General features: G+C 34.1%; 1 protein-coding gene and 1 non-coding gene across 2 annotated transcripts; one reads left to right on the plus strand and one right to left on the minus strand.

Moving 5' to 3' along the window:
• Positions 1–704: 704 nt before the first annotated feature.
• TRNAL-AAG (transfer RNA leucine (anticodon AAG)) lies at positions 705–785 on the minus strand. Its single transcript has one exon. It is a non-coding gene; the product is annotated as a tRNA-Leu (tRNA).
• A 5,083-nt stretch (positions 786–5,868) lies between these two features.
• Positions 5,869–15,355, plus strand: LOC104902191 (kinesin-like protein KIN-13B). The gene is made up of 12 exons (XM_057391049.1): positions 5,869–6,436; positions 6,603–6,782; positions 7,900–8,037; positions 8,317–8,424; positions 10,741–10,818; positions 10,903–10,988; positions 12,213–12,368; positions 12,451–12,753; positions 12,951–13,169; positions 13,259–13,727; positions 13,806–13,871; positions 14,645–15,355. The coding sequence occupies exons 1-12, from the start codon at positions 6,326–6,328 to the stop codon at positions 14,822–14,824; spliced, it is 2,094 nt and encodes a 697-aa protein (XP_057247032.1). The 5' UTR covers positions 5,869–6,325; the 3' UTR covers positions 14,825–15,355.
• The last annotated feature ends 2,033 nt before the right edge of the window (positions 15,356–17,388 follow it).

The following is a 17,388-nucleotide window of genomic DNA, read 5'->3' on the forward strand; positions in this document are numbered from 1 at the left end:
ATTCCTTGTCGAGCTCCCTTAGCTAATATGTCCGCTTCCCTTGTTTGATCCCGTTCAGCTTTGTGTATCTAGACCCACGTCTCTAGTAACAACGCCCTGCATGTTTTTGTGATGTTAAATATTAGAGGAGATCATGGGCCGGGCCGCGTCGGGCCGGGCCGGGGCCAAAAAAATGTCCATTGGTCGGGCCGGGCCTAAATTGCGGGCCGAATTTTTGTGTCCAAAGCCTGCTATTTCGGACTTAAATTAGCGGGCTTTTGCGGGCCAAAACAGGCCGGGCCAAAAAATAGACTAAAAAATCGTTTTTGACTTGTCCAAAGCCCGCCAAAGCAAAAAAAAAAAAATACAAGAAGGCCGGGTCGAAAATTATGCCCAAAACCCGGCCCAAAAACGGGCCGGGCCAAATGATCACCCAATCATCGCATGAAAGGCCAAAATGTTTCAGCTCACCCATACCAATGAGTCTCGGAGAACTATGCAGTCCTCCCAGCCACGCCTTGTGATCCATGAGTGTTTTTTTGATGGCTACGGCCTACGAGAGGGGAGAGGATGATACGAGTCAAAAGTATTGTATTCTACAATCATACACAAAGTGTCTGTGTTTCAGCTCACCCAGTCATCGCATGAAAGGCCTGACGCTGAAAATGGATTGTATTCAACAACGAGTGGAGGAAAGAAGGTTATTCACGTTTAAAAAAATTTATTGTTGAGAGTGGGATTTGAACCCACGCCCTTTCGGACCAGAACCTTAATCTGGCGCCTTAGACCAACTCGGCCATCTCAACTTGATGCTTCCTTAATCAGTTGGATGAAATGAGTAGAAAAAAAACAATAGAAATGATGTAAAATTACCTAACCAAGGGGACGAGAGGAAGTGGATAACAAAAGGTAAATAGTCAAATATAAGCGATTAGGCATTTCACATAATTGACATTAGATCAGTTTAACTCTTTATTGAGTTTTTTTTTTTGGCAATGTATGATTAGATCTAGTCATCTAGTTATTGGACTAGATAAGATGGATAAGTTTAGTAATGATCGTGTCAATAGAGAGTCAAATTGTGAAATAAAATTTGGTTCCGCTCACACAAGGTCCAGTTTAATAGGAGGATGATAATGACAGGCCAATAAAAGAGCAATGGTGTATTACAAGACTAAAGATAGAGTGAAATAAGAATGTACATAACAAGTAAAAACTAAAAGTGTATTTTGTTCGTTTCCTAAAAGTTGCAACATTTTAACTTTTACACTTGTTGGCATCATTTTTACTATTAATAATATCCTTATGTTTGTATTAGTAATATTGATAAAAAGTTAATATGTTGAAAGTCAATCATTGAGGTAAATCAATATCATTAAACATAATAGCATTTGTTTTTATAAATTTGTGAAAATAGGGTCAAAATGAAGTGAATTAATAAATCAAAAGTTAAAGTGTTGCAATTTTGAGAAAACAAAGGAAGTATGTTATTTTGTTTATAATCTTTACAAATAAAAATTGCTCTATCATTTTGGTCCTATATTAACCACTCTAGTGACTTATTTTCAATTAAATGGTCTTGTATATCTAATGTATTTTTAATTAAAATAAGAACTTGGAGTTTGTCTTGTAAGAGACCGTCTACTTTTAAATTAAAATTAGGCGATGGTAAGCCCAATATTAAAAAGAGAATTAGCTCAACAGTGACTAGGTTAATTTCTTTCGATGACTAGTTTAATCTATTCAACCAAGTTTACTTTTATATTAGAATTAGACCGTCTCTTTTAATAATTTTTGAAAAACTTGATTGTATCACTATATAAATTAGACTACTCTACTCATAAATCGGGCTAACCAATTAAATTATTTTCAAATATGTACATTGAAAATCCATTCATTGTTGGTACTATTTTTGAAAATTTTCAAGTATGATATATAGGATATATTTGTAGGTAATTCAATATTCTATTTGAAGGAAGTTATATTATATGCATACATATATATGAAGTAAATAAAGGGGGCAATAATTACTAGGTACAAGTACTCCTACAAGATTCACTTATTTGATCTTTAATACTCCTACAAGATCCACTTATTTGACTCTTCAATACTCCGACTCCGGTTGTTTCACTTCTAATTTGTGAGGTGCAAGTTGAAACTACCTCCGTTTTTATCTAATCTACATACTTTAATATATTGATAGCTGATAAAAAAGTAATAAGTATGAGAGATGGAAAACAAAATTGTGCGAGAGATAGGGAGAAAATGCGCAAGAGGGAAGAAAAAGGTAAGCATAATACAGTATATGTACATCAAATGGGTGTTTGATTGGATAAAAGGTATCAAAGCCTATGTCCATAAATTTTATAAGAAATAATGTGTAAATTGAAAAAAAAAAAAAAGGTTCTAGAAAGAAAAAGTGTTAGATGATGAAAAGAAATGGATGGAGTATGTTTTGACTATATTTTCTTACTAAAATATTACTATATCCATTCTTTAATCGTATATAGAGATACCACCATCTTGTGAGATATGTTAGACACTCTTTAATGAAGTATATTGAAACATTTTATTGTTATTTTAAATACATAGCTAATGAAGTATATTAAAACATTTTATTGTTTTTTTAAATACATAATTGATAATATTAATAGTCAACTATGTGGAGGTAAAATAATATAAAACAACTAATTAACTCGTGAATGTATCAAGAATGTCTTCACCTAGTGGTTAAGATTGAGGTGCTGTGAACAATAGGTAATAGGTTCGAATCTCCCATCCCCTTTGAGAATAAGTTATGAAAATGGCTAAAATAGATTGATTTGCTAAATTAGTTTAAAGTCTCACAAAATACAATTTTATTGACCTTTTATTTTTATGTCTTTTCATAGAAACAATTTGTTCTCACTTCATTATATTGTGTGTATTTTGGCTAGGTGGAGTGAGAATGAGGTGATAAACTGTTTTATTTTCAAAGTAAATCAAATAATCAATAGATCTTGCCACATAGCATATTCAACTAATTTGGCATATCAATCTGTCTATTTAGATTGAAAATCAAAATTAGAAAACACCTCCGAAAGTTAAAACCATTCTACATCAATTATAAATTGAGATATTTTAAAGCAAGCTATTTATAGTTAGAACTAACAATATACTTTTTCTTTTGATTGTTTGTGGAATACCAAGATAATGTAAGGTCATAAATCACACGATCTTCTCTCCAAAAATTAGGCCAAGTAAACGTAGGTAGTGACAGAGGCACATTACACCAAGTGGAGTCTCTTGATCCCACTTGAATATGAAAAAAATGAAAACTTTTTTTATATAAAATTTTGAACTTTTTTGATTTGTTCTTAAAAAATCTGATTACTTGACCTCAATAAAATTCATCGAAATATTTTAAACCCACTAAATATTATTTATGGATCAGTCAGTAAATATAAATATAGGCAGTGGATGAGCCACATTAGACCAAATGGGGTCTCTTGATCCCACTTGAATATTAAAAAAATTGAAAACTTTTCTATATAAAATTTTGAATTTTTTAATTTGTTCTTAAAAAGAACTGATCACTTAACTTCATTAAAATTTATCAAAATATTTTTGAACCCGCTAAATATTATTTCTAAATTCGCCACTGAATATAGAAGTGGGTTAGTGGGAAGAGAGCAGGAGAATAGTACTATATCATAGTTAAGACTTAAGAATGTCATAATCAAAATCAAATCTAAATTGAAACGTGAAGAGCAGCAAGTGTGACCCATACCAATCCCCCAAAGACAACGCACCATAGGCCCATTCTTCTATTTTACATTCAAAATCTCAAAACCCCTCAAACTCAAACTCTGTTTTTTTTATTGTTGTTTGTTTGTTTATGCACTAATTTGAATTGAATTCTTAGACCAAGCGCGCGTGAAGGGGTGGCCTGTTGTTCCCCCCACTATCTCAGCTGTCTGTCAATTATTTCAAGCTAGAGCGGGCAAATACGATGGTCTTGTGTTACTACGGGTCAAATTTTCTAAGCTTCGTTCTTTTAAATTGAGAGGATCTAAATTGAATTGAATTAAATTGAACTAAATTAGGAGAAATTTATTTTATAGAGAACAAGTGAATTAAACTGAACTAGAAAAAAATTGAATTATAGAGAGGAATCGAATTGAAAGTAAGTTCAAAAGAATAAGAGTCTTATTTTTCCGATGAATCGAATGAAATTAACATGATCGAATTAAAAGGAACTGAAACTGTAAGAGGAATATATTTGAACGAAGTTGAATAGTCTTTCTCTAAACTGAATTTCTATTGATTTTGTCCAAAAGAACAGGGTATGAGTCACTACTCTCACTTGACTTGTCTATTGTTGATTTACTGTCTCAGTTACGACATATTTGCATGTACGGGAAGGCGTGCATACTCATACACAATGTTAACTTTCTAAGTCTAGCTTCAGATTTGTTGTGTACAAATATTAGGTCAAAATGAATATACGACAATCAGAATAACAATCTTAGTGATCTAAAAGTAGTTTGGTTAACTTGGGTATAAAACCATCTCTCTAAACCTTTTCAAATTTATATTCACCAATAAGATCCCCACACCCTATACTTGCTTTACTAATTAATTATAATTTCGTGCTTCTTTTTATGAGTTTTAATTCCACACCTTTGAATGAAATAAACAGCTAAAAAAAGTAATGGATTGTAAATCCATATATATAGACTATAGGATTACTATTCTCATACTATTGCATTCAAACACTTGAACTAAACGTCACTTGAATACTTTCCTCTTATCACCACATATATTATATTAACTCTTGCTCTACGTCGAGCTTGGTTCGAGTTGTAATCGTGTCATTATGTCCCATATGACATTATACTATGGCCTTGTTTGGTAAAGAGATCTTGGTGCTAAAATTAGAGATTTTAGCTCATATTAGAGGATTTGACTAGCTAATGCTCTAATTTGGGTGTTTGGTAAAAAAGGGGTTTCAATGACTTTATTGAGCCCAAAAACACTTTTTTGAAAAGTTTAGGGGAAGAGTTTTTTTTTTTTTTTTTACATTACAGGTTTATAAATGAGTGGACCAATTACATTTATGTCCTAAATTGTTAAAAACTACATTAATGAATAATAAAAGGTACAACAATAGATTAGGCATCCGTTCTTATTGGTCATTTTACATAATAACACATCAATCATCTATTGACTACTTACCATACACATTCATACAAACAACTACTCCCTCCGTCCCAAAATATAGTTCCCATTTTCACTTTGGGTGTCCCAAAATATAGTTTCCGTTTCCATATTTAGTTCCACATTTTTTCGTAATTTGTCTAGAAAAATCGTGTCCTATCATTTATTTGCTTCTTGAATTTTGTTTTTTCCTTTATTTATTCAACCAAAATATTACAATTAATGCTCTTTCATCCATTATTCTCCACTCTCTCTCCTAAAATCATCTTTTCCCATACATCATTTATTTAAATAAACAAAAAATCTTTAATATCCCTCTTATATTCTACTTGCATAAATTACCGTGAAAAAAGAGAAATGAGAACTATATTTTGGAACGGAGGGATGCTGCCCTTTGAGGTACCCATGCAAACTCCCACGGGAGATTAGTCCACTCGCCAAAGGCGGTGGGAAACTCCTCGTAGTAGAACCAAAAAAAAAACTAGTCAAATTAGTAAACAACTATCAGCTAATATAATCAGCTAATACAATCAGCTAACATCTAAATGCTATCCGCTAATTCCAAATAGAGTATCCCAGTTTTCAAACATGATCACGCTCGCTTTCCCTAATTATCCATCATCTCGTTCTTCGGCGCGTCTTAATCAGACGCATCTTTAAATTTGAATCATTACTACAATCACACTATTCTACTTTCTCTCTCCTCACCAAACAAAAGCAAAAGAAAGATTCAGAATTTAAGATTATTAAGAACACTCCATCTCTTTCTCTCTCCTCTTTTTCTGGATATTTTATGCGTTGCCCAGTCCTTCTTTTTCCCTCAAATTCCTGCTTTTTTTTAGTAATTTTAATGTCAATTCTTTCATTTTCATCATAAATTATTTCTGTCATTTTTTTCAAAAGCTTTAAACATCATCATTTCATATTCTAAATCCACGACAATTACACCCTACTTTCCTTTGAAACTTTTCGATTCAATATTGTTTTTTTTTCAATTTTCTTCTTTTGAGTTGAGTTTTTTTTTAGTTTGTTGGGAAAGAAAAATGAAGGGTTAAATTTGAATTTTTGGGGGAGGGAGTTTTTTTGAAACATTGAACAAATTGAGCTGAAACCCTAAATTGAATTTCGCGAAGAGAGAGAAAGAAGGATGAATGTTGTTGGAAGACAAATGCAAAGGGGTGCAACACGTCAAGTTTCTGATAGTAATGATTTCATCGAAGTACCTTCAAAGTGGCTTCAATCTGCTAATCTTCCTCAGGTTTAATTTCAATTTCATGTGTTTAATTTCATTTTGTGTGTTTAATTTTTTTATGCCAAAGTTTTATTTGAATATATGATGGAATTGATTTGGGAGGAATTTTTGTGATGAATGTTGATTTGCTTGAATTTTTTTGTGTTTGTTTTGTTGGGATGATTTATGATAGGACTATGGATTATATGGTGCTGAAGGAGGTTCAAAATGGAGTAGGAATCCACAAAGGGGTTTGACTTCAGGAAATGAGTTTCCATTAGATCCACCTTCACCATTGAATTCGTCTCGGGTTCCGAGTCTTAGCCCGGGATTGCTTGATCTTCATGCATTTGATACTGAGCTTATTCCTGAGGTGAAACTTTGACGCCTTCTCTTTTTGTTTGTTTTTATTTGGTTTATGTTTTGGTAATGATAAATGTATGTTGTGATTGCTAAAGAGGAGTTTTGTTGGAAATGAAGATGATGTTAAATGCGGGTCAATTGGTAGAAACTAAGATAATGTGCGAGGATTGAGAAGTTGAATTTGAGCGCGGTTGAATGAGATGATTAATGTTATTTAAGATCTTGTGGAGGTGAAATGGAAAAACATATGGGAATTGACCAAGACTATGAAGATAATGGGGGTTTGCTCCAGTTTTATCATACCTGAGAAGGCGAGCTTTTGTGAGCAACGAATGAATTGATGTCTATGAATGAGTGGCTATATTGAAGTATGAGCACTTAAATGGGATGATAAATTTTTCTGCATTGATGGTCAACCCAATGATTTTCACTTAGAGAATTGCTCGTGATACCAGATAATAAAAGCTTTTGATTGATTTCTTCTGCTTTCTGTCGTAAACCTTTATTATAATGTAATAGTCCGTCTTGATTCGAAAATGACAAGTAGCTCACTAATATATCTTTTAACTGAATTATTATTAGAGATGATTAAAGGATAGGATGAGGATGACCTTAGACATGAGGAGTTCCTGTATACATGATGCACAGAAAATTACCAGAAATATGGAACCTTTAAAGATTGCCTGGAAGAATTTATTAATTGGCTGCTAAATATCTATCTTATAATGACTCCAAGCTTGTATAACTTTCAACGTATTGAATACAAGAAAAATGATCTTCTGAGTCTTAAGAGTGGTATGAGCATCTTTCTAAGAACACGAAAGTGGAATTTTTTTTAGCAATGCACTGTAAGGATTTTTATAGTTCAGATATGGTAAAGGAATATAAAACTTGGATCACCGGTCTTAAAGGAGAAATCATTCAAAGCTGGGTGCTTGACTACTGTGTACCAGGAGTCTAATACTCATATGAAATAAATAAGCTACAGTGAAGCTACATAATGGTTCCTTGTCATCTATCTTTGTCAACTTGTTCTGCGTTTATTGTTTGTCTTCTGGCCCAACTCTTTAATGTATTCATGCTGAAAAGTTCTATGTTTGAATTTTGCCACTCTGAAATGTTGCTAGATGCCAATTCACAATGCATTTGATGGACCTCCGCTTAATCAACCTGCCCGTAGCAAGAGTCTTGAAGAATCAGATATATATCTTGCTGCAAATAAAAATGCTAGCAGGGCGAATTCTGTTGCAAAAATCAAAGTGGTGGTATGTCTTTCTTGTCTTCACTTTGTTACTATATGTGGATCTAATGGTTCTTCACTGCATTGTGGTGGCAATAAACCTGTAATTATGCAGCCAAAACTTTGATTAGTAGGGTGGTATCAAATTGATTAATGAATAGGACTGAAAAACTACTATATGATAGTCTCTTTCCAACACACATTATTATTATTATGACCAGTGGAATGGATATTGCAATCTGTTCAATTTGAAGAGCATCACATGTCCTTGTTTCTCTCTTAAAAGGTTACTTATTTGATGCAGGTGCGGAAGAGGCCACTGAACAGAAAGGAGATGGCTAAGAAAGAGGATGACATTATAACCATAGAGCGAAATTCTAATGCTTTGACTGTTCATGAGACAAAATTTAAGGTGAGTAGCATCAATTACATATCTACCTGGTATCATCAAATCAACACAATAGTTAATTGCATATGGGAGTATTCAGTGTTCTTATTTCATGTCAATTTTCTTTGAAATTTAAGGAACCAAGTGTTCTTATTTGATGTCATAACATCACTTATCAAAAGCAAAGTTTATGTCATAACATCCTTGGAGTCAGGATGCCTGATATTGAAGTTGGCTCACTTTGCAGTCATTGTTGTCATATACTTTTGTTTGTTAGAATTTAAGGAAAGTTGGTAAAATCTTTGTTGCTGTTATTTTATGTCATAATAATCTTTTGATACAGATAATTTGATTTTTCAAAATAATTCTTCAGTTCCTAGTATTTTGACAATTAATAGTATCTGCTTATGTTACAATCGTTTGGTGGTTTTTATAAGTTTTAAGAGCGTTAAGTTTTTCGACTAAGTTGTTCTTTTGGAGGGCTTAGAGGCCGTGTGCCGATAGGGGTCAAGGGGAGGTACACGTGGCCCTTAGGGATGTACTAATTGTATTGATTAGGATTTGCGATTTGTAGTGGTCTACTTTCAAATCTTATATCTACCCCTGATATTGCTCCTTGGCGCTTAGGCATTTGTACGCATCTGCTCGAAGTTATGTTTTTTCTTTTTGTTCTTTCACCTCATGTCTCTATCATAGTCTTCTTCTAGTAAAGATAGCAACATTTAACCAGACACTGGCCAATGGTGTTTTGGTTTTTGCCTCAGAATCTCGATATATGAATTATTTTTCTTCAGGTGTAGAGCTCCAGGAAATATACCGCTTATTGCCTCCTATAACCTAATTATACTATTTTTTGCTTATCACTACTTATTATTTTTTAGTACTTAATCATAGTCTAGGCTTCGTAAGCCACTCGATGTCAGTTTTAACTTGGAAGGGATGATATATTTTTGTAGATTTTGAAATTAGGTTATTTTGATTTATAAAGTATGTTATCGTGACCTATGTTGAGTCAATCATGAGATTGATATCTTCATTTGCGAATTACAAATTCGAAGGGATTTAAGAGTTAAAATGGCTTGAATGGCAGTAAGCGCAGCAGTTTTCATTTGTTTAATCTTTTATTGTGCATACTGAATACATCAATTCTGGATCCTTTATACAATCATTACCTTTATATATATCATAATATATGTCATTTATTTCATAGTGTGGTTTCATATGAGATTCAACTAGTTTTGTGCCATGATGATTTTGCCAAGACCACGTCAAAATGAGAGGTGAATAATGCAATGGTGAATTGAGGTTCCATTCTAATTCCAATTGACAATAGTAGGCGTAATCTACTAGGCTTCTAGACTAGTTACTTTGGATCTTCCAATGTGGGGTAATTTTTTTCATGACACATTGGAAATTCCCAACAATCTCCGCATTCACATGTATGCTATTTCCAACTTTCCTCAATCGTATCATTCTCATCCCCCGTCATAGTTTACTACACAATGCTCCACATAGCCTAGTCATGAGCAGAATAACACTCGGATACTTTCTTCGTCGCATCATGCTTCTTTAATGCACAATTGCCTTTTAGTCATGCCTCAAACTTAGTAAAAAGTTTGATTTCACTCCTCACCTCCAATTTTGTGCATTAATCAACTCTTCATCTCACCTTTGAAGAAAATCAGAATGTCCCTAAAAGGCTCGCACTCACCCACATATTTCATGGTGTACATCTTTGAATGTGTTATACATACCAAATTACTGCTCAACTACCTATTGCCTGATGGCCCTTAAGCCAAGAACACGCAATTCACAATTTCAATTGGTACTTGGAGGCGTATCGAGTATCTCACTAGACTTTTGTACTAGTTACCTTCCTTGTCCTCCCGTCTCTTTAAAACCTTCTCCAGTTCTTTTGGGCACAAATATTAAGGAAATGTTATGCAAGTGGCTTTTGAAGTTAATGGTGAGAGAGTAAGAAATGATAAGAAAGTAATGAAGGAGAATGATAGTGTTATTGTAATTGGTGGACCCAATCCATGAAACAAATAAGCAATGTAATTGAGACAAACATAAATTTAAATTGGGTAAGGCTTTGGGGGATTGAGGGGTATCATTCTTCCAACGTGGATCCTTATTCTTCCTGTTCCCCACTTACATGGGAAACCCCCAACATGTCTTTTCTTCATTCACAATGAAATCAAGGTATCTAACCTTTTTCTTTAATGCTTAAAATATCATCAAACACATGCTCTCTGCATTATTTGGCGTGGTTTGCTTTTTCTATGTGTTTGTGATTTTCGTAAGTAACTCAGTAATATAATTGTGGATTTTTCCTAGGTTGATCTAACCGAATATGTGGAGAAACATGAATTTATGTTTGATGCAGTGTTCGGTGAAGATGTCCCAAATGATGAGGTAATTATCCTTTTTTCCTTCACTAATAATTTGTTTACTTTATTCTGCTGGACTGAGACTGTTCTGCTCTTGTAATTCCGGCAGGTCTATGCTGAGACAGTTGAGCCTGTTGTCCCATTGATATTTCAAAAGACAAAAGCAACATGTTTTGCATATGGTCAAACAGGCAAGTTGAACTTTTTGTATGACCTATTATAGCGCTTGTGGTTTTTGTGGGTTATTAGTAGTATGCTCCATTTTTGTTATAATCTTTCCAAACTAATCCCCACAATTTAGCAATTGACAGTTACCGAGTTTTATTTAAGCCATTGACTAATGTACATATTTTTTTTTTGTTTTTTATTGTCCTTTTTTCCCCCTGTGCTCTGGAAACTTTTATGGCATTCATCATGTGAAGGTGGTATCTGACTTGCAGATTTGTCTTGATGTGCTTGTCCTTGATCTGTTTTAAATTGATGTGATATTTCTTTTCTTGGTTTGTTCCTAAATTTACTGATTATATAATTAATGATATTAATGACTTACATTCTCCATGAAACTCGCTTGACTTCCTACTTGTTAGTATAAATCTGCACTTTGATTTCTACATGCCTTGGCCTTTTGTTAGTTGGGGTTTTGGCTACTTTAAAGAGGTTAGAAGTGTCGAATAGTGATAATAATCATGACACAGTTTCCCAAACAAATCATGTGGCTGAGTGGCTCTATCCTTGCGAACATGCACTTTCAACAGCTTACTCGATTCCCAGTGTACCCTAGAGTGATTTGGGTTTCATGCTTAATTTGTGTTGAAATTAAGAGACTCTGGGCTGTTTTTGTGAAACTGGTTAGTGAGTGAGTTAGAGTTACCTTATGTAGTTATCAACATCCTCATGGTTACCCTGAACGCCGAGCTAACATTTTACAGCGTGAAGTTGTCTTTTGGAACCCTCAAATTTTTAATGATATCCAAATTCCAAGGTGAAAAGAGTTTGGGAAATGAGTTAAATTATCTCACTATTGTCAATGACAAATACTGATTATCCGGAATATATTATCTGATCATATATTGATATATCATAGAGGAAAGTGAATTCTGTTTAAATCTTAAGTAATTAAATCAGCAAAATATCAATCCCTATTATCTTTAGCTATTGTAAATTTTATTTTCACCTCCAAAAAAGCTTTTAAATAACAGAAGTGCATTTTAAGGACCTCATGCCAGAGAAAGTAACTTGATAGTGTGATAGGAGTTTTTTCTGGAACTTATAATCAGCAGTGAAGACTGAAGACCTTTGGGCCTTTTATCTTTGTCTTTATTTTGATCCTATCGTTTTATGCATGCTGTGGTTTCTATACTCTCAATCTTTCTTCAAAATTTCTTAGAGCTTATGTTACTCTAGCTCTCTTGTAGGGAGTGGAAAGACTTACACTATGCAGCCGCTACCCCTGAGAGCATCTCAAGACATCTTGAGACTAATACGCAATAGTTATAGAAACCAAGGGTTTCAACTGTTTGTCAGTTTCTTTGAGATATATGGAGGAAAACTGTATGATCTTCTTAATGATCGCAAGTAAGTTTTTTTTCCAGCTGTATTCTACGGTTGTCTTGGAAGACTTTTAGGGTTGTGTCGAGTGTAAACTTTCTTCTTGCAGGAGCTTGTGCATGAGAGAGGATGGCAAAAAGCAGGTCTGCATTGTTGGCTTGCAAGAATACAAAGTATGTGATGCTGAAACAATAAAAGATCTAATTGTGAAAGGAAATGCCTCAAGAAGCACTGGTACAACCGGTGCAAATGAGGAGTCATCGAGATCACATGCTATACTCCAGCTTGTCATTAAGAGATCAGTTGACAGTAGTGACTCAAAGCCTCCTCGAGCTGTTGGAAAACTTTCTTTCATTGATCTTGCGGGAAGTGAACGTGGTGCAGATACTACAGATAATGATAAGCAGACTAGGTAAGAAACATATGAAATTTTCTTTGTACTTTATTCTGATCCGTGTTTCTGCCTTTGCCTTGAGGTTTCTCCTGGAAATTTTGCAAAATTTATTAGAATCTAGGTTTGACACTCAGGAACATATGTATAAACTATTGACTTATCTCATGATTTTATCCATTACATAATCAAATACTTGACCAAATACTTTATTTCAGAATGGAAGGTGCTGAAATTAACAAGAGCCTTCTTGCTTTGAAAGAATGTATCAGAGCTCTTGACAATGATCAGAATCATATACCTTTCAGAGGGAGTAAGCTTACTGAAGTTCTGCGTGATTCTTTTGTTGGGAACTCAAGGACAATAATGATATCTTGCGTATCTCCAAACTGGGGGTCCTGTGAACATACTCTCAACACACTCAGATACGCTGACAGGTAATTTATTTCTGTTTCAAAAAATGTGGACTTATGCTGCTTGTACTATTCCAAGGTTGTACTTAACAATATGTATATATGCACTTCAGAGTTAAGAGTCTGTCTAAAGGGAACAACTCGAGAAGGGATCTGCCATCATCAACTGCACCTAAAGACTCAAATTCACAACTCTTAAGTTCTGGGTCAGCACACATATCGAATCTTGAGGACACTGATGGTTTGAGTGGGAGCGGCAGGTTTGGATGGTCCAGAGAACCTGAAAGAGAAGCCTCTCCATCTCCCAAAATAGAACGTGTTCCCAGTGGAAGGGCAGATAACACATTTGTTTCTGGATATTCAGATCATTATAGGGGACAGAAGGGAAGCCTAACTGACATGTCAATGGATGATTATGATAACACTGAAGAAGTATTTGAACAAGAGAAGAGTTACCGGATGAAGAATAAGAAGGCAGAGACCTATCATGTCCAAGCTGCAGAGAATAGAACGAGGAAAGATCTTACTGACGTCAGTTCTAATAACAGGAGTTCCGATGATGATCTTAATGCATTACTAAAGGTAAGGAAGTGTATTTCACCCTTGTGTATTGCATCTTCCAAGATGTATGATTTAAGTTGTTTTCATCCTTGGTGGTAGGAAGAGGAGGACCTGGTTGCTTCTCATAGAGGATTAATCGAAGAGACAATGGAACTTGTCAGGGAGGTCTGTTTCTCATCTACTTCACTATTACTTCTTCCACAGGTCATATCTGTATTTTAGGGGCCAAAGTTTGTCAAATCTGGCCATTAATATATCTCAACAAATGCTTTCATCACATATACTAAGAGATACATTTCCACCACATATCCTGAACTCAAATTGAGTGGAGTGAGGAGGACATAACTCTAAAGCCGATCCCTTAACAGGGTTGAGACTGATAATTATTTCTGATTAGGAGTACATGTTTTACTTACAGCCTATTAAGACCAACATTAGTGGTCTTCAGCAATGTTTGACTTCAAAAGTCAAATGTGGCCTATTACTTTAGGACAAATGAAGTTTGCTTAACTAGTACTCCCTCCTTCCCATAATATAGTGCCTATTTCATTTTTGGTGGTCAAACTTTAAAATCTTTGACCGAATATTCTCATTTGTATATATAAAAAAACATATTCATGTAGGATCTTGTTAGATTCGTCTCAATGTGTAGTTTCATAATATCAACTTTTTAAATTTTTTATTAATAAGGAGTTGAAGATATTAAAGGTCAAAGTTACGTTTTGGAGACCGTGAAAAAAGAAACAAGCACTATATTATGGGACGGAGGGAGTATTCATTTTTTGTTGGCTTCTAATTTTCAAGATACATACATATATATGTATCTATATGTATATATAAAGAAAGTCTTTTCTTCTTTCTGGGCCTTTTCTGCTTTGAGCTTATGTGAATCAAGCTGTGCTTCCTGTTAGATAAGCCGAACTGCTGTCTTTCCACAGGAGATGAATTTGCTGATTGATGCTGAGCAACCTGGGAATCATTTAGATGATTATGTCTCCAGGTTGAACTCCATTCTTTCACAGAAGGCTGCAGGGATTCTAAAACTTCAAAGCCAGCTAGCCAACTTCAAGCAACGCCTCAACGAGCATAATGTTTTAGTCTCTGCTGCTAGATATTGATTTTACTGACACACCTTCTGTGAGAAGTCAGTACGTCGCATGATTGATATAATTCTAATATGGAGCTTACTTGATCGAGCTGGTTTGATTGTGTTTTTGATTGGTATACTTGCTGCACTAGCCTTTACGGCCAGGTAGGGGATCAAGAAACCGTGCTACAGCCATGGACATGGTAAGGTCCAGGCGCCTCAATTGTGGATGCTGGCTTGCCTTCAGGGTGGTGGTTTCACCCTTACAGTTGCTGGGCAGTCATTTTCATTTGTAAAAGACAGTTTACTTTCGGGAGTTGCAATCGTAGCTACTCCCTCAAAGACACCCCCTTCCCCCAAAAAAGATGAAGGAAAGAAAAGAAAGAATGAATCACTCCGGCTGGAAGTGAGTTAATATAGAATTGTAATATACAACGTCCCTGCTGGTTAGCAACTTTTTTTGAAAGCATTGCAGCAGTTTATGTATGTTCCATATCATGGTGAAAGGGCACTCTTTGACTGGTGCACTGATTTATAAAGAAACAATTACAATATTATTCTACTTGGCTTTTAGAGTGTTTCATTGAGTATTGACATAGAAAAAATACATGGGAATTGAATATTTCTAGTAAACTGAAACGGTGGAGTTTGGTTGTCATAAACATAAGAATCTTCGCTCGTTGTAACATGGAGAAAGTTGCTTATAAATAAGTGTAACTTTTCATGGTAAATTTGCTTTTGATGATCAACCAACAACGTTTAACTTTTAAATGAGTTTCGAAGTACAAAGGAAAAATAATTTCATAAGATATGCTACTCCTTATATTCACAAATTGGATTGCCTTTTTTCCTTATTGAAGGAAAAAGTGTATTTCTTATAATATGTTAGACGGTAGTTTATGCTGGTAACGATAGTGAATTAAAAGGTAACTTTGGAAGGAAGTCCCATCCTAATATTTATGGTAATAGTTGTCCATCCCTAAATACCTAGTTTTCTACACATTACCATCTTTTATCATTTTTGGGTAGTGGTAATAAAAAATTGTGAAGACTTTTTATACAAAATTGGAAAAGCCTCCCATTTTTACCAAATGACTATCTATTTTGACTTTTACACTATTTACATCATCTAGTTTGACTCTATTTTATTATCACAAACTTTTATATGAGGCGGGCCACACCTTCAACTAATGGTGTGGCCACCCCTTTCCTCTCACGACCCCTTTCCTTTCTCACGCATGCCCCCTCCCCCGCTTTTCTCTAATTTTTTTTTAAAAAAACTCTTTCTTTTTTTGTTTTTTTCTCTTTGATTTGTCTTTTATTTTTCCTATTTTTTTACCTTATTTTCTCTCTCCTCTTATTTTCCCTATTTTTTTTCCTATTTTCTCTCTCCTCTTATTTCCTCTAGAATTTTACCATTGATTCCCCTCCCCTTCTCTCATTTTTTTTAAACTCTTTTTTTTTTTTCTTTTTTTTCTTTAATGTCTCTCATTTTTCCTATTTTTTTTGCCTCATTTTCTCTCTCCTCTTATTTTTCCTATTTTTTTTCTATTTTCTATCTCCTCTTATTTACTCTAGAATTTTACCATTAACACATCGATAAATAAGGACGTGGCCAGCTAATAATAAGTCCAAGCTAGGTCTTATAATGATGCTCGTGTCCCCTTTAAAAAAAGCCCAAGTGTGAATCCGTTTTCGGATAACCCTATCTGAATGTACGTGTAACCCTTATTATTTGTAACATTATTTATTTGTTCGAGTAACCTCATATGTTCGCAAAAGTAACTCTAATTATTATATAATAGCTTGAAATGTTTATAGAAAGTAATCCTAAAAAAGGTACAAGTAACTCATTAATTAGTTCATAAAAAATATTCCCATTATATATTTAAAGTAATCTCATTTATTCATAAAAAGTAAAACGCGTTGCTTTTCAATGCTAAGGTGTTACTTTTAGTTAATTAGAGATTACTTTATCGAATGCTAAGGGGTTATTTTACTGACACTAGAGATTACTTTTTATAATGCTAAGAGGTTACTTTTACTGAAAGTATAGGTTACTTTTTGTAACTATAAGGGGGTTACTTTTTTTATAAATAGAGGTTACTTTTACTATAAATAGGGGTTACTTTTGCTGAAAGTATAGGTTACTTTTGATATAACTAGGGGTTACTTTTACTATAACTAGGAGTTACTTTTGCTGAAAGTATATGTTACTTTTTGTACTGTAAGGGGGTTACTTTTGATATAATTAAGGGTTACTTTTTTGAAACTGTAAGGGGGTTACTTTTATTATGACGAGTGGTTACTTTTATGTAAAGTATAGGTTACTTTTAGGTAATATAATGAGTTACTTTTATTGAAATCAGGGGTTACTTTTAAATTACAAGAAGTTACTTCTACAATAAATAGAGGTTATTTTTTGTAATTATAAGAGGTTACTTTTGTAATTATAAGTGATATTTTTACAAACAACTTTTTCTTATCCTTCCTCTTCTGACCACCCAAATTCCTGCTTCACCCAAATCCGGTGACGATGCATGAAATCAGTTACCAAAAAAAAAAGATTGAATGATACTCAAGCAGTTCACAAAA

This window comes from Beta vulgaris, chromosome 8 (genome assembly GCF_026745355.1).
Source record: "Beta vulgaris subsp. vulgaris cultivar EL10 chromosome 8, EL10.2, whole genome shotgun sequence".
Classification (NCBI taxonomy): Eukaryota; Viridiplantae; Streptophyta; class Magnoliopsida; order Caryophyllales; family Amaranthaceae; genus Beta; species Beta vulgaris.